The following is an 18,752-nucleotide window of genomic DNA, read 5'->3' as shown; positions in this document are numbered from 1 at the left end:
TAATAAAAACAAAAACAAACAATCAACACAACATAAGAGAAAAATTAAGTTAAAATGGTGTTTAAATTATTTAGAAATATTTGCAGTTGAATGCAAAGGCACATTTTAAACATACTACACCATGTTTTGTTTTTTTGTGGTTTTTATTACTACAGTCAATATAACCTTATCAAAAATGACTCAATAGGGCTGCATGGATGATGATGAGACAAATTTAGATCTGCGCTGTTAAAGAGACAATCACGTCAGGTGATGACTGCCCACTTAAGCTTCAGTGTTATCACTTCAGATCCAGGGGTTTCCTTCCCAGGGTACCAAGGGCTTTTTTCATCTACAACGCAGGAAAGAAAACCAGTTCCCACGCATTGTGGAGATCCGCTGTGCCTCCAGCAACAGACTACTCCTTCAGGCAAAAAATAAAAACACGGGTTTTGGTGACAGGCACCATGCGCAATGACTGACTCTGTGGTCGTATCCAGGCTCTGCACAGAAATTTAGTCCGCATCATTCCCTGACAGCTCCCAGAGAGAGGGAGAGGAGAGAAGAGAGCAGGGCTGGATTATCAGGTAGGATTTATCATGTCCTTCGAAGGTTTTTTAAAACATTGCATCCTCAAACTAAAATAACTGTGGGGTTGTTGCATTTGGCCAGTGACCCAGTGCGTTAGAATTTCTCATTTACAAGTTGAATGAATGCAGCATTTCATTCACAGGAGAGAGCGATGGGCTGGAAATGATGAGGGAACACATTTTATTGCCTGTATTTATTATGTTGATGGAGCACCATTGTGTTTATGAGCCTGTTACTCAGTGAGTCATTTGAACGCAATAGAAACATTTGTGTGCCAGTGCAACTTGGCATACATGGAGCTGCTGCTAATTAACCTGTGAGAGGTACAAATTATGTAAATCACCCTTTGATTCATTCCTTTGTTTTAGGGAAAACATGTCATACTGAAAACATTTCTCTGCAGCAGAATGATGCTGTCATTCATGCAGAGGTGTGTAGATTACCTTCGTATTTTAACATACTTGCATTGATTTACTACAGCAGTCTTTGGTGTTGTGATTATGTACTCAGTTTATTCATGAATGGCCATGAATATAGCTCTTGGTTAGGCTCGATAGGCTTTGCTAAATCCCCTTTAAGATTAATTGAAGCAGGACAGTTGGCTGGCTGCACTCCTGTAACACGGCTGCTTCCTTGTTGTAAATCTGACTGTAGAAAACAGACCTGGTAAGTCATGTGGGAGATTGTGTGGTTGCAGTCCCTGGGCGTTGCTGCAGGATTTTTAGGAGTGTACACCGGGGCTTGATGTGCCTGCAGAATTGGAGTAACCCATCCATCAAAATGCTGTGGTGGGCAGGGCAGCTGTGAACTCCAGCTGGGCCACAAGACAGGTGATTCAGTCACCTAGTAGTAGTGGTGTTATCTCATCCTGCACCTGTGATGTTATTACACTTAGTCAGAGCAGAGTGTTGTAAACAGACTTATTGGACCAAACAGGCTCGCTGCTTCTGGTGATAATATAGATGGAGGACAGAAAAAAGAATCTAGGAATCCGCCTCTCAGTTCCACCATCTCCAACTCCTCCTTCAGACCTGAAGCATGGGGATTAAATGGGGGAGGGGAGAAAAAGACTGAATGAACGGTCTGAGAGATATCTGCAGCTGCCTTCTCTCACATGAACAACCACAGTAGTGATTGGACGACACCCTTCTGCTGGTACCTCTCCATTTCTCTGAGTCCCTGCCAGCAGACTGTTTTCTTTCCAGAGAAAGACTAAATTGGACAAGAGAGAAAAAAAGAGGAATTGTTTCTCAGACACATAAAACAGGAGAAAACGAGAAACACTAGGAGACATGGGTGTTAAAGGAAAAGGTGAAAAAAAGATGGAGGAATGAAGTAAGTGCTCTGCATGTTAACTGCATAATTTAAAGCTGAAGCATACAAGACGACTGTACCCATAATCCCATGTCTTTACCTTCTCTTCCTCTCTAACCACGCTGTCTAACCCTGATGAAGAAGAGGCATCCATTCAGACAAATCATGTTTATTGATAAGAAACATGGTCCACTGATATTTATCTTGCCACCTTTTTTGCATTTTTGCACAGTTATAATCCACAACAAACACAGACTGGTGGACACACACACACACACACACACACACACACACACACACACACACACACACACACACACACACACACACACACACACACACACACACACACACACACACACACACACACACACACACACACACATGCTTTTAATCATTCTGATTCTCTTCTTCTGATCTTGCTGTTACCATGGCCACAGTTGGTAAAGGTGCATGACTCTATGTTCCTCTGTGCTCTGCACAATCCATATATGGTGCTTCAGACACAAATATTATACTCAAAAGATGTATTTTGGTTTCTGTGTGCTTCTTTTTGAGTACATTTAATAATTGTTCTGTTTGAGGGATTATTCTGCCGTCTGTGGCCGAGCTCCAGAAGGGAGTGGCTCTGTCTCCAAATTCTCATCAGATTGGTGGGTGAGAATTGATTTAACGTGGTCTCTGAAACTGTTGATTATATCTGAGTAAACAGCATGGTATATTGGAAAAGAGAGTAGTAATTAATGTGGCCTTTAAGCAAAGTTCCCCCAAGAGAGTAGGGACTTGCAAATCCCCAACAGAGTCAGGCTATGATCGAATCTTTAAACACATGCCTATCTGTAAGTAACATCTCTGTCCACTACCAACTATAATCTCTGTACATAGCCGCAGTCATGGCTTTGCCCTAGACACCAGTGACATCTAAATGAACACACTTTGCATTTAAAGTCCAAAGTAAACTTTCCAATCAGGGGTTTTTGTCTCAAAAAGCTTAATGTTAGTGTGGCAATGTTTCCAGGCTGTAACATAGTCTAGTTTGCCAACAGAGAGTCGTTAAAGCACCCAGGGGCATTGTACCTGCTTGCTGGGACAGGAGGGAGGGTCAGATATCCAGCCGCTGATCCGTGCCAGAGCTTCAAAGCAGAGCAACAAAGACACAAAATTGGGTCCGTCACGTAGAGGGATTGATAGGAGATCTGACTTGTATGTTAAGAAGCATATCTCAACAGACCACCAGCTGCAGGGCAGTTCTGATTAGTAGGGAAAAGACGCATACAACAAGCCTTTACCGCCCTGATTTAATGCCCCTGTCTGGTGGTACTTGTTTTCCCAGAGATAAGATGGGAGGAAATTAAAAGAGCATGACTGGCCAGTGCATCAGCAACCAGTTTCTCAAAGTCTCCACTTCTAACCTCTGGGGCATACAGGGATGAATCACCATCAGCCAAGCAAATTTGAGCACTACTGCAGGCTCTTTCTGCAGTTAATTGAGTGCTCCATGTCTGATAGCCGTTTACTTCCGTAGTTCTAAATTAAAGCCCAGATAAAAGAAGAAGCCTCTGAATTACATGAAAATGTCTGAGAAAATGTGGGTCAGCAGACAGTTTTCCTCTAAATTTAAGGATGATTACTGGATATAGGACATGGACTGCTTATTCAGATTGATTTTAAGAATGAAAAACAGAGCCCCCACCCCGTAGAGGTCTGTTGGATAGAGCCAACAGCGATGGCAGGATAACAGCATGGTAGCTTGTTGGTTACTGGATGGTCTTTCCTGTTTGTTCTCCAACGATGCGGGACCGGGAGCCATGCCTGCCAAGAGTGTTGGTTTTGAAATTCTGCAACACTCACATTTAAGAGGGTGAAGAGCCCTCACAGGTTGTTCCACAGATGGTCGCTGTTAACGCCCCTGTCTCACTGATATCATGAGTAATTTGTCGATGCCACAGACCTAAAACACCAACAAATAACCTTCTTGTTTCCCAAAATAGAGTTGATGTCTGACTGAATCTCTTTTTTTTTATCATGAAGCCACTGTTCTGTACATGGTGTCTCATATAGGTCTGTGCACAGAGAGCGTGCACTTATGCCCTACAGAGGGGACGAACGGAGTGAAAAGCAATGGTGGGTGGGAGCTGTAAATAATTAAGAAATGCTGAGTGATGTTTTCCTCCTGCAGCGGAGGGTTTTCTTGGTGCAGTGCTTTACAATCCTGTCCAGGTCCAGACCTCAGTGTTGTCAGCTCACGGTACCGTTTGGGGGGTTGGATGAAGTTGGGCCATGCTCTGGGAGTGGGTGGCTACATCAGTTTTTTTGTCCTTCCTACTCTGTGAGAATTAGAAGACAGCAGCTGAATACTGAGAGGAGTTAGTTTATAAGACCAAATGATCTGTAAAACAATTTGACAATCCATTCAGTAGAAAGTCGATCACCACTCATAACCCTTTAGGTTGGGTGTTTTCCAATCATCCCCAGTATACTACCAGGGTTTATAGCCCAGACAGATGTGTGCTGGTACCAGTTATTAGATTGGATTTTTTACTGTGTATGAAATTGTCTGCGCAGACCTTGAATTTCTTTTTGACATTCGAGCCACCTACCATCAGCCCAAATGTGTCACCACAAAATGTTAGGGAGCAGTTGCTAATACTTTTTTGGAGGACATCTAGCCTACGTGTGAGTCAAGGTATTGTCATCTATTTCTTCTTAATTGCAGTGAAGGTCTGTAGATGACTCATAAAGAAGCATAACACATTTATAGGCTTTATTTCTGCAGTAATTGTTCCATGTATGGCTTTCTTTTACATTTGAGGACATTTCTTGTAACATTTTCCATCATACAATTGATTTAATATTGCCTTCATTCTGCCCTATCTATTTGTATATTGGTACATTTTGACCTATGAATGGCTCTCGTATGTCTTTATTTAGAAATGTGATTGAAAAACGGATTTAAAAGAGAAACATTTTTACTTTTTTCAGTCTTTCCTACTCAGGCATGATGTCCCAGATCACCACAGGACTTGAGTCGAATATGTAGACCAGCCAATATTCTCGAGTCTGAGGATCTCAGGCTGTTTTCTGCTTCATAATACATTAAATAATTTTATCACCAAGCCCAGATTGTTGGGAAGATTGTTCTTTACTTCAGCTATGTGGTCTTTCTATTCTGCGGTTTAAGGATGATAACATATGTGCTGTATTTCACACTCTTTAAATCATTGGCAGTGATATAAAAAGAGAAGAACACATAGTATCACATTCAATTTGTACCAAATATCCATTCTTTACAAAAATCCTTTATTCTTTGAAGATGGAGCCCTTTAGTGTTGCTTTGTGTAACTATGTTTCACAACCTGATAAATTATGAATACCCAATTACATGATAATGGATCATTTCAAAAAACGTTACAGCTGAGCTTGTTTCTCGGGGCAATGTGAAAAATGGTGTATGGGTTGCAGGGTTATACGGTCTTTTAATAGGAAAAAAGCACAGTATGTTGCAGCTTATAAAACATTTATGGTCACAGCGACCTGAAAAAGATGTATATAGTTTCACCAGAATTATTAAATCATTGGCAGGGTGGATATGATGTGCTGACATGAATATAAATACTGATACCTACTTAGCATCAGCACATTGGAAAATGTTTGAGAAAGTGCTGATCTATGCTTGCATTGGTCAACAGGAAGGGTTACTGGTGGATGATTAGTTTGTGGCTTCAGCAGAGCTTTAAGGCGACATCTATTATTCGTAAGTAAGTTTTAGCCCTGAGGCATGGAAATAAGAATAGAGGTCTGATTAAAGATAAATTAAAGTGAAACCAATTGTAGATCTACGCATTGATCTCCGATTCTCATTAACCCATTTAAAGAAATGTCCTCCTTGGAGGATGGCGAGGGAATTGTTGCCCTGGAATGCAAGTGGAGTACCAGAATGGGTTTCAGTGTTATCACTTTCAATACATTGACAAATAGGACACCAAGCGGGGTGTAAAACCAGATGTTATTATTAAGTACAGGTGGAGTAAACAAAGTCACACTCATTTTATTAAGGGTCGGTGTGTCTTGAAGGGTTGAACACATGTTTAGAATAATGATTAATTTTAAAGTCGCATCTACTATTAAAACCTTGCTTTTTTGCTGATCTAAGTACAAAGGAGATGACTCTGCTCCCTCTACCCCCATCCCCCCGAAGCTCTGAGTGCTGTATCAATAATGATCCATGTTGGATCAATCCATCAATGTCCCGCCGCCTCAGTGTGAATATCTATGCTTTCTTCATCTCTACAAGCAAGTACCGAAATCTTCAAATAAATGAGTGCTCTTATTCTAATCTATGTCTTTGTCTTGTCACATGTTCTGCATTAATGAATCATACACCTGCTGTTGAAAGGCAACATTAATCTGTGTTGGCACAAACATGGATGTAAAATATATAGGGCGTGCTTTGGGAGTTGTGTATGCATACTGTTCATCCCTGAAGATGTGCAGATTTGTATTGGCAATCCTCTCAGGCCCCAAGGAGGAGACACAAGTTTCTAAATTGGTCCTCTCCACCCCCATACGCAGGATCTACTCAAGAGAGATCCTGCTGGGTGGTTGACTTATGATGAGCGGGCATGAATAGCTCGATGCTCTCCCTCCGGTCTTTCCTGTTGTCATCTTGATCATACTGTGCATGCCCAGTGTATGTGCAGACACTATTGTATTGTTGCTTTCACAGTTCATGGCACCACTTTGCAGAATGCCACGTCATGCATGCTTCATGACATTTCAGAGGGAAACCTATCTCCCATGAGAAGCATCCACCACCTGACTGAGTCATTTTATATGGAAGGAAAACACGTACAAGATGACTGTTAGTTGCAGATGACGCAGATTAGTTGCATTTACAACCTCTGAGGGTCCCAGTGATGTCACATCTGCAGAATAACAAGGCTCAATATCACATTGTGGTGAAAAACAGTCCACTATAATTGACCTCAGATACCTTTTTCTACGTCTGAGATGTTAACCCTCTATGACAGCACAGTAGGTAAAACCAAGTTCTTTTTCTGAAGCCTATACTGACGGCTCCTTATGAGGAAAGTCTGTATAAGATCATTCAGACTATCTCCTTCATGCTAATTGGACTGTCACCTCGGAAAAGAGTGCACTTCTGTGATGCAGTAACATCCATCCCCAGCGCCGTAAAAGCTCAGAGTTGTCTGAGTCAGTGATCACCCATCCCGAGCCTGTCTGCCCCCTCCCATCTGTCTCTCTCAATCCACCTCTCCAGGACAATCATGTTAGACAAAAGTGGGATAATTCATTTTGGCAAGTGAAGGAGGGCCGCGCCAGAGAGCCTCGGTGTATATGATAAATGCTGTACAGTCAGAGTGATGTCTGAAGCGTCAGACTGCTGCAGAGAAGTGGAAAACGACAATTGCTCCCTGGAGAATGAGTTGCCACTGTTGGCTGGATGCACCAGGGAAAAGTCCACACCCAGAGTGTCTACTTGTATCACAGTGAATTTATTGTTATTCTGTGATTCCCGCTGACGGTGCAGCACCAGATTAGACCTGAAAAGGTGTATGGAGCCTGACGTTACGCAGCATAATACTAGCAGCTGAACGAGGGAGACGGTGGCGCACCCCTCCCTTTCCCTGCCTTTTTGACTTTCTCCAAGCTTCTATAGTGCCGGATTGTACTGCTGTGAAAAGCTGAGGAGAAGTGAAATGTATTGATTTTCCTTTTAGCCTTATCATTATGAATCCCTTACTGATTCTGTGCTCATATTGCACCATCACAATTCACAACACATGTGAGGCTCCAGAGAGGCTTTTAGATCCTCTTGTTGCTAATTTTCAGAAACCACTTGTCTTCTCTGACTGCTGGTACTTCCCTCAGGACATACACTGCTGTTTCCTCCAGCCTATGCAGCATCACTCCATGTACAGTATTGTCTCAGTATTGAAGCAGCTGTAAGTCACTTGCAACAGTGGCGCACACACACACACACACACACACACACACACACACACACACACACACACACACACACACACACACACACACACACACACACACACACACACACACACACACACACACACACACACACACACACACACACACACAATGAGCAGACTTGCCCAAAGGCAGTCGCTCCACTGATTTCTGTTGACATCTTGTATCAGCTTTACTATGTCACTCTGAGATTAAATTACATTGCTGGTGTATCATATGGATAAGGGCTTTGTGAGTAATTCGAACAGTTGACAGCACACTGTTTCCCAACGTCATTATTAGCGCTGGGCTGCACCATGTACACAAACAACTTCAGAGCTTCATGTCTATCTGTCAGCATGTACTTCAAATACTCTAAAACACAGCCATCCTTCAAACAATCCAGTCCTGATTTCTCCACATGGAGTGACAATAACCTACCTACAGAGAGTGGTGAACAGTAACCAAGTACATTTAGCACTCATATTCACTAGCTGCTTTGTACGTATTTAACATATGATATCCTTACAGTATAGGATATAGTGCAGTACTACACTAGAAATCAACAGCATATCTTAAATTGGGTCAAAACTGACTAATTACAACATTGAAATGCTTTTAAATGTATTTGTTGGTTATAGAAAAAGGATAATGTAAATGTTATATAAAACTGTGAAAAAAGACATTTTGTATTTGGAGTATTTTACATATTGCTGATAATAATTCTTGTTTAGGTGACAATTTGAATCCAGGAGTTTTACTTGTGATGGAATCATTTAAGAGCATGGTATGCTCACCAGCCCTCCCCTGGCATCTGATTCTCTACCCCAGTCCAACCAGCATTCACAGAGAAAAAGAAAAACACTTTGGATAAAAATCTCAGCATTAACTAATCAGAAACACTGGAGACAAATACTCTTAGTCATCCTTATCAGTCCAAACTCACCTCCTCCTCGTCCTGCACCATGGTATAATCAAGCCACTCCTGCTATATGGGACTATCAGTTTCTTTGATATGTGTGGAGTCACAGACTGGAAGAAATGAACATTTCAGCATCATTTCCCCCTGGACACTAATGTACAGAAGAGCTGTCTTTGTCATAAGCTTTGTTCTGTTTGCAATACAAACACCTTTACCCCTGTTGGAACAGCTGTCAGGGTAGTTTAGGCAATATTTTTCCTAGGTTTATTTACTGCTTGAATATGTTGGTGGGATATTTTTTTGATAAAATAGGCTTGGCAGGAGGAACTGGTACTGATTAGGCGGAGAATCTGGCATCAGAAAATGTGCAATTAGCGCCATCGGTTGCCAATATTTTGTTGCTGTTTCATGCCTAATATGTAAATTCCTCAGAATAATGTAGATGACGGGGGAAGTTGAAAGTTTCTTTTCCCCCCGGAAACGATAACTGAATGATTTATTATCTGCAGTGGGTCATGCATTCAGCTGGAGTGTGTTTGTCTTTCTGCAGCTACCTGTAACCTGCTTTAGTAGCAATAGGCATTTCTGGCTAAGTCTGACATATCTGACGCAGGCCATATTTTGTCCTTTGTCATCATTGAAAAGCTGATATTAATAGAAAAGTTTAGTCTCCTTTTTAAACCGAAGCATTGTCAGATTATACTATACCCATGATATAATGGGATAATGTATGAGGCAGGCTAACAGATTAATAAATCCCAGGTTTTCAATGACATCTTGACCATAAGGGAGCAAGGAGGAGTGGGATTCAACTCTTCTGTATTTGGGAAGGGAGAGGGGAGACACAGCTGATGGTGAACTGTACTCTACTGAGAGCACTTTCACTATTATTTATTTGTTTGGCATATGATGGCCTCCAGTGGGAGGTCATCATTATCTACCTTTTCATTAACCCCAACATCACTGTGTGGCAATTAAAGGAAGTGTATCTGGTGATTTGCCAATTTTAGGTCAGCACCGTTGAGGCTCACACATTTGTACACTGAATCCTTGCCCATGGTGGTACTTAGGTCAGTGCTGCATAAGCATGAGATAAGGACAGAGGGTAGCTAAAAGTGTGGACTCAACACACAGCTTGGACGCAAGTCAAACTTTAAAAAACTCATTAATTGCCCTCTCAAATAAAGAGGTCTTAATACAGAGTTGGCAGCTTTTAATGTAATTAGTAAAAGATGGTTTGATTAATTTCTTGCTGAGTTAATTTGTCTTTCTTTCCGTCCACCTGCAGACTGTGATAGTGCGGCATGACAGACACGGTGATGAGCAGCAACTCCGATCGCTGGCAGTCCAACGACAGGCAGAGAACCATGCACGCTAGGTAAGCATCGCCAGAACATTTGGGTATTCTTTACTTTTTATATGTATATGATGATGACCAACATTTCACTTTACTCTTTTTCTTTCACATTTTCCTCTGATGTGTGATCTGTGACACAGTGAGAAGGAGCAGTAAGTAGACAAACTCCTCTTCTCTTATCTGCCTCCTGTAGATCTGCTTTATACCTTTTTCTGAAAGTGGTTTATTGAAATAATGGTTCTTGTATGCATATGTATGATACAATATTGTTTAGCAAAATCCTAGAAGCAATCTCAACTTGAAAATATGTTTGGCTCACAGGGGCAATTGGACCACTCAGCAAGGTCCTGGTCCTGGTCCAGACCTGACCGATGAAGAGAAGGAGATAATTAACAATGTGATCGCCCGGGCTGAGAAAATGGAGGCCATGGAGCAGGAGAGAATCGGGTGAGAGCTCGTAAAACATGCAGCAATCACCTGTTGAAACCAATGAGATGCATACATTTGCACCGGAGGTGATTAACGGTGACATTTTAAGTACAATTTTACCCTGTACTGCTGCAGGCGATTGATAAACCGCCTGGACGACATGAAGAAAACTGTATGTGGGGATGGACACTCCCGCTGTTTGCTGTGTGGGGAACAGCTTGGTTCACCTGGGGTCAGCTCAGTGGTGTGTGAGGACTGCAAAAAGGTAGGTACTGAGGGAGCCAATTTAGACAAGGAAAAAAAAACATTCCCCTGCTGCGCTGCATAAACACACACGATAGGTCATGGTCAATGTGCTGTGTATTTGGAATAAGTAAATGGCGAGCAGCTGGAAATCTGTATTTTCTCTTGTCGTGTAGAACATGTGCACCAAATGTGGTACGCAGTGTGGCAGTCGGCCACGCGCTGTGTGGCTGTGCAAGATCTGCAGAGAACAGCGAGAGGTGAGTGATCTACGCCACTGAACAAATACTGTAATTCAATCTTCTCTTGGAAAGCCTATAGCACACTGTTTATTTGTTCTGTTTTCTCAGGTGTGGAAGAGGTCTGGTGCCTGGTTCTTCAAAGGATTTCCTAAGCACTTCCTGCCATCGCCCATGCCATTGTCCAAAGCAGGAGAGACAGCAGGCCAGGAAGTGGCAGAGCCCAAGGAGCCGCCAGCTCCTAAGCCCAGGCAGGATGTAACCCAGCCACAAGTACCAGGTAGATTTGCAACAATCAGATTTAGTCTGCAGTCTTTTTCAGTCATTCAAATTTTTATCATCATCATCATCATCAGAAGATTGACCTTTTAGATTGTTGGCACGAATAGTTGGTTTACATGATGTCCCTCTTAGGTCAGAGAAAGAGTCAGGCCCCTGCCTCTGAGCAGCAAGGTCAGTATTTTGAATATTTTTGCATCTTTATAAAAGGATGTGCCAATCTGTCAGAGGTGCCTGTGAAGTCAAAACAAAATAAATGTCAGGAAGGTATAAAAAAAAAATCTGACGCTAAACCTTTTTTTTTTTGAAAGCGCATTCAGTCTCATTAGATCGGCACCTGCAGATTTCTCACAACCACACCCCAACTCATTGCTCTTTTCAAACCTTTTATCTGCTTCCCAAATTTGGCAGTACCGCCCACTGTTGCCAAGGAGGGGGTTGAAGAGCTCAATTAAGCCATCGGAAGGTGCATGCTGTGACATGGGATGGGCCTAAAGGTGGTGCTGGCATGACCGGTCACATTGTATCATTTCACACTTTCAATGTGATTACCTGAACATTGTGATTCTGCCTTTAAAGAGAGGGGCAGTGTAGCAGACTACAGTACAAAGCTGCTGCACGTACAGTAGCCAGCTCCGACAGCTTGTTGTAGTGTATGTAGGTCAATGCCTTTGCGAGGAAAAAGCTGCTACATCAAAAGTATCCATTGAGACTTGAGAGTATTACTGATTTCACTGCAGTAGGAGCCTGAAGTGGTGTGATTATGCATTCCTCCCCCTATGTATAATGTGTTTATGCATTTACTGTATAGTGCTATCCATGCTTGTTTTTAGGACCAGAGCCACAGGGCCGTGCTGGCTACCCACCTGTGGCCCCTAAGCCATCAGTTGCACGCAAGGCCACGGGCGGGGCAGGGACTGAGGAGGCAGGGCAGGGCAGCCCGGTGGTGATGAAGAGGGCAGTGCCCGTCAACAGCTCCAGACCTCAGCCTGCTGCATCGGCCACCATGGGTAAGAGACACAATCCTTTGCTCATGTCTGTTAGAAAAAGACCTAAAGTGAAACATAACATTGTGATGGAAAGTAACTAAGTACATACATGCAAGTACATTAAACATTTAATGATGGTATTATATTATAAATGAAGCTACCTTGCAGTATATGGGGATATAACATTAGCTTCATATTCACCAACTGCAACATTAAAGTGATTAAAACATTAATGTAATGTGTAATGTAAGTGATAATTATTATCCAGTGATACGAAATGGTGAAATTGGTCATTCTGCATAATCAATACTTTTGTTTCTTAGAGTTTACATATATTTTGATGCTAATAATTGTACTTTTACTCAAGATTTTGAACACTGGACTTCACTAACTATTGCTAGTTGTATAAATACTTCTTCCACCAATGACCAAATATTGCATCTCTAGTGGTGTTATTTTGTTCAGTCTCTGAAGATAGAATTTGGTTGTAGGTCCACTGGCAGGAGATGCAGGGGCTTACTCCTCTGCTGCAGCTCCTCCAGAGCAGAGGGCACCTCCTGCAGCAAGAGAGGAGAGGAGGCAGCCCGCAGCCTACAGCGCTCCCCACGCCCGACAGCAACCTCCCCCAGCGGAGGAGGAGGAGGAAGCCAACGACTATGACTCTGATGAAGCCAGTAAGTACGCCATCTGCTCTTGGAGTAAGGTGGCCCGATGTGTATAGTTTAATCTCACCTTATGTACAGTATGGCATGATTGGTTTCTCTTCATTAATTTAAGGTGAATAGCACCAGATGGGATGTTTTTCTTTTTAACACTCAGCGTAAAGTATTGGCTGTTGATGACAATTTGGCTGTTCTGCTTCAGGGTTCCTTAGTCACACCGTGCTGATGCTTGATGTCTGGCTTTTAAACAGTTGGTAATAATTCAAATTGCCCAATAGTCGTATCAAACAGGAAGTACTATGCTGGCAGCATCCATTGAGCTGTGTAGAAAATGACAAATTATGAGCACCATATGTTATGGAATCATGATAATCCCTTTCCAGGGAAGACAAAATCACTAAGTCAATAGTGGAACATAAACTATGTAATTGTACAGGGTTCTTTCATATATCCCCCTTCCCATTTCAGTGATTCATGATCTGTGCCTGCAGCATCTCACAGCCTTCATTGTCACTCTGGGGGATCGGGTGTTAATTTATTTTATTGAGGTCCAGGAAAATGGAACTGTGGAAATAATTTAAGATACAACAGGGCTAAGAGGAATTAGATTCCCCTTGTGTTTGGTCCAATCCCGTCCATTGGGAAAATGGCAGAAATATAGCCATGGTTTCATGTTTCTGTCCCTATAGAGATGTGATAGTAGACTAGAGTACTGATTGGTTTGAGTCGGTCTGTTGGCAAATAAATAATTAATATCCATGCAAAAAAGGGAGCAAATAACCATAAATCAACAGCAATAACTCTACTAATGCCCATAATAACAACAAGGACCCCAAGTATTCAACAGGTACCCACTTGTCCTGGTTGTTACAGCTTTATAAAATCAGTATGTTGAAAGTGAATTTGAATTAGATTGGGCATGGTTGAATGATTGTTGAATATTTTATTATTACAGTTTGATAATCACATGAGATCGGATATCCACAAGTGTGTGTTTTTAATGTAAATGAAATCAGTACATCCGATCATAAAGATGGATGATTACAGTGCTTGGTTAAGTATCTCTGTGTCCTTGGACTTCCAAGTTGGTGGTGAATCTCAGCCCAGAAAAAGTTAAGTTGTATAAGAAAAATTACCCAATGACTTTTGATCATTTTGTCCCCAAACAAGATAAAACTCCTCCAAAGAAAATCTGTGTGGGCAGCTTCAGTCTCTTTTTTTTTCCTGAACCTATTTTTCTTGATGTCTTCAGATCTAAATGCTTGGATTTTTTATTTATTTTATTTTATGTGGCTTGCTTTCTAATTATATTTTCGGAGGGCTATTCTAGACTAGCTGTGAATTTTTCATGAATAAGGGTCAAGAGTGCTTGCCATCATTTCTGTCCATTCTGGGCTTTAACTTGTTCTTATTTCTATTTTGAAGTTCAAAGTTGTTCACTTTCTAAGAATGTGTCCCTATTTTTTTTATCTCTTATTCTAATGATTGATTTGTATCTTTTTCAGCCACACTGGGCTCTCTAGAGTTCAGCCTTCACTATGAACAGGAAAGCAACAGCCTCCACTGTAGCATTCTCAAAGCAAAGGTACCACCACACTCCTCATTCTCTCGCAAAAAGAGACAATTACAATCAAAAGGCTCCTGAATGGCACTTTACCTTAACTGATCTCTGCTGTACTACTCTATGATGTGATGAACATGGTGCTCTATTTCTCCTCAGGGACTGAAGCCCATGGACTCAAATGGACTGGCTGATCCTTATGTGAAACTACATCTGCTGCCTGGGGCTAGTAAGGTAAAAGACACATCCTTCCTACATTTTACTTACTTTTTCGAAATATCCTGCTAAGCAAAAAAAGGGAGGGTGGTGAATTCAGACCCCCGTGGTTTGATAAGGGGCCTTTCTGCTAGCTCAAGCCTGACACCTTGTGGTCGAAAATATAGGTTGAAAAAAAAAACCGTATTGAGGCATTGCAAGTCAAGTCAAAGCAGTAGTGGAAGTACATTGGTAGCATTGTGTAATTATACTGTACTGTGGTGGGGACTGAGGAAGATCTGAGTTGAAAAACTGATGTTGATGGCAGGCAGCACCGTGTAGATTCTTCCTGTGATAAAACAGTTCAAACCATAGATGTGCAGAGAATTTTGGCCGGTAGCATGCCAAGAAATATTTCCATGTCCGGTCCTTATCTAACCTTCATCTAACAGTCTAACAAGCTGCGCACAAAGACCTTGAGAAACACCCGCAACCCTGCATGGAATGAGACGCTCACCTACCATGGCCTGACTGATGACGATATGCAGCGCAAGACCCTCAGGTGGATACCACACCTCAGACAGTCAAACTTAAATCATCCTTTTTATGTTTTAAACTTTACTATCTTTCAAGCTGTCAGAGGTCTATCATTTAAGATGCTCTCTTGATTTCCACAGGCTGTCAGTCTGTGATGAGGACAAGTTTGGGCATAATGAGTTTATTGGGGAAACCCGAGTGGCACTGAAGAAACTGAAGTTGAACCAGAAGAAAAACTTCAACGTGTGTCTTGAGAGAGTTGTCCCCGTGAGTGAAATTCAATTGCATTCAAACAACACTTTGTTCTCCATGTCTGAAACTCTCATTGACCTGCTGTAATCTCGCCCCCTCCCCACAGACAAAGAGAACTGCAACAGCCGGGGGAGCCAGAGGCATCGCTCTATACGAAGATGAGGCAATGCTTTTTTATTTGCAAGCGTGTCTGAACATGGCAGATTCCTTAAAGGTTCAAGGAAATATTATCATAGATCACATCAAACTTTTTCTCCCCTTTCCACAGCCAGGAAAAGAGGGAGGGGAGATGGAGGAGCGTGGCAGAATCCTGATCTCCCTCATGTACAGCACCCAGCAGAACCGTCTCCTCGTGGGCGTTGTGCGCTGCGTTCACCTGGCTGCCATGGATGCTAATGGGTACTCTGACCCTTATGTCAAAATGTAGGTAGAGCAGGATGAGCTGACATTTGGATTGCAATTGGGGTCTCTAGAAATGGTATAAATTAAATGTCATTAAATTTTACAGATGTCTGAAACCTGACATGGGGAAGAAGGCCAAGTGCAAAACACAAATCAAGAAGAGGACTCTAAATCCAGAGTTTAATGAGGTTTGTAAGACAGTTCAGAGTGAAGTGCTGCAATTCATAAAAATGTGCATAGCACCAAGCTATTATCAAATCATTGTGTTTGCAGCTTGAGTATGACTAGCGTTTGTAATCGGCTTTAATGAAAATTAATGCCTCAAATTTCAGGAATTCGGCTATGAAATCAAACACAGTGAACTGGCCAAGAAGAGTTTAGATATCTCTGTGTGGGATTATGACATTGGAAAGTCCAACGACTACATTGGTAAATATTTGAGATGTGTCATTGCTTCGTTGAAATGAATGTACATTTCTCACATGCTCAGCACCACCTGCCTTTTCACGCCTGCCTTCCTTCCTGACAGGTGGGTGTCAGCTGGGTATCACTGCCAAAGGAGAGCGGCTGAAGCACTGGTATGAGTGTCTGAAGAACAAGGACAAGAGGATTGAGCGCTGGCACACCTTGTATAACGGGAATCACGTCACTAGTGATTAACTACTTGCCACTTAAACATATCGCATGAGTTAAACCTCTCTACTTTGTTTGCATTCATTTCCTGATGCACTTTTCCCCCAATTTTATTGTGTTCTTCTTTCACTACCTGTCAATCACACTGGCTTACTTGCCTCCCTTCCCTAGTGTAGTATACTCTTCTTTCCTGTCCTATTATTAACAACTTGCCGCTGCTGATACTTCATCTGCCTCTGGGAGAAATCATGGCATAATTTTATTAGATATTTCAATAAGACATGTCAATGAACAACTAGACCACGACCATCATTCCTAACAGTGATGTTGTATAGTGTGTTGAACTTAATAAGACATTGATAAGAAAAGGAATTGCACTACTCAGAAAAGAAAAGCAATATGTTAAGGCATCTGAGGTCAAAGACCATTGTTGAAAGACTTGATTGAGCTCATAAAATCATTCGATTGTCAGGGTATAATTTATTTGATTTCTCGTGTAATGACATCATGCTCTAGTGCAACATTTTGAACTCTATAAGCATGCCAAGCCACAGACACAAGAAAACATGCAGCTGCACCTTCAAATATTTCAACTGTGCCCACTGTCCTGAACATGTGTATATTTCCATGAAGAAAAATGTTTACATACTGATACATTGCTCAGGTTAGGATAGATCTCAAGTGGAAGTCAGTGGACCATGAGCTAGATGAATCTATCATCAGTTGCTGTTAATTTGTGACTTAGAAAGTTAAACATTGGGAGTATGGTAATTTAAGCTGTGCATTAAGATTTGTGGAAAGCTTTAACTGTGATAAGAAAACTACGTTTGGTTGTTTTTCAGTTTTGCTTGGTGAGAATGAGCAGGATGAAGGATTTTCCTCCTGCTACCTCTACTCTTCTGAAGCTCGTGGTTCGCTATGACACCTCAGAGGTTTTCTACTGTAGTGTTTACACTGAATGCACATGTCGTGTCTCCCTAACAAGATTTGTGTAACAGGTTTTGTCATAAGTATGTGCAGCTTTAATTGCATGCACTGTGCTCGTCAATTGGGCGTGCCTGAGGCAGTCCGCTAACACCCCACCGCACAAAGCAGAACCCCTTTCCTCTCTGCCACACCCCAGTCATAAATGCTTTAGTGTTTGTTCACTAATCACAGCAAACCAAGGAAAGCACACCTTACAAAGTGGAATGACCTCAATTTATAAAGCTGTTTGCAAGTTATTCCAATGTCAAAGTAAAGATGAAAACAAAAAATCCTATGCATGAAATGTCTTGTGGTTCAAGATATATATATATATATATATATATATATATATATATATATATATAGTTTTTGAGAAATTAATGCTATTGTAATTCCATAAATGTTTACACTTCATCCCCATAACATTCCTGTTAATACTTTATATACAAGAGGCCATATTCTGCATGACTATGGTGACTATATTGTAATCTGAATAAAATGGTCTGATAGCATTCACAGGATAGGCTGATTATCAACTGAGCACACCAGAAAATACTTGATCCAACTCTATCAGTAGCAGATATTGAGATGAATCTAATTCTTCGAAAGACACGTTCTGTAAATACACATTTAAATATTCTCTGCACTCTACCCACCAGTAGCATCTTACACTGTCTTATGTTGTGCTACTTCAGCAAAAGTAACTTATCAAATGATCAACACAAAAACTAAAACCATAGCTGTCTTCTTCTTAAATCTGCCAGTTCAGTGGAATGTTTCTTGCTTTATCTATTTGTATATAGATAGTGCATGCACTGAAAATATGTATGTTTGCAAATAACTTTGCATGTAAAGATTTTGCAGAGCGTTTACACTGATCAATAAAATATGATGAAAACTGACAAGCCTCTGGTGTGTAAGGACTTATTTCAGTCATCTATAATATAATAAGTCAATGAAAAAGTCTACATTAAAATGAGCTTCACTGTAAATTACATGATTTTGTAAAATATTTCAATTCGGATTAAAGCCACCAAACAATAACCTGCTAGAATTTCTGGTTTATTTTGCCACACCTTAACGGTCATTCCTGTCCTTTATCAGTTGGAAAGTTATACAGTTATACAGCTCTGCTGCTTTTTTTTCCATATCTGGGTGTAGACAAGTCTCACCTGGATTTAGTCTGGATTTGTTTTTCTCAGGCGACAGGG

General features: G+C 41.4%; 1 protein-coding gene across 1 annotated transcript; it reads left to right on the top strand.

Annotated features, from left to right (window-relative positions):
• Positions 1–300: 300 nt before the first annotated feature.
• LOC134873309 (rabphilin-3A-like) lies at positions 301–18,428 on the top strand. Its single transcript, XM_063896809.1, has 18 exons — positions 301–566; positions 10,086–10,175; positions 10,295–10,306; positions 10,476–10,601; positions 10,719–10,848; positions 11,003–11,086; positions 11,177–11,345; positions 12,178–12,354; positions 12,825–13,007; positions 14,501–14,580; positions 14,716–14,790; positions 15,204–15,313; positions 15,429–15,555; positions 15,647–15,703; positions 15,809–15,963; positions 16,049–16,130; positions 16,275–16,371; positions 16,472–18,428. The coding sequence occupies exons 2-18, from the start codon at positions 10,102–10,104 to the stop codon at positions 16,600–16,602; spliced, it is 1,869 nt and encodes a 622-aa protein (XP_063752879.1). The 5' UTR covers positions 301–566; positions 10,086–10,101; the 3' UTR covers positions 16,603–18,428.
• The last annotated feature ends 324 nt before the right edge of the window (positions 18,429–18,752 follow it).

This window comes from Eleginops maclovinus, chromosome 12, assembly GCF_036324505.1.
Source record: "Eleginops maclovinus isolate JMC-PN-2008 ecotype Puerto Natales chromosome 12, JC_Emac_rtc_rv5, whole genome shotgun sequence".
Classification (NCBI taxonomy): domain Eukaryota; kingdom Metazoa; phylum Chordata; class Actinopteri; order Perciformes; family Eleginopidae; genus Eleginops; species Eleginops maclovinus.
The sequence above is the reverse complement of the archived record's forward strand: the minus strand, read 5'-3'. Positions and strand labels throughout refer to the sequence as shown.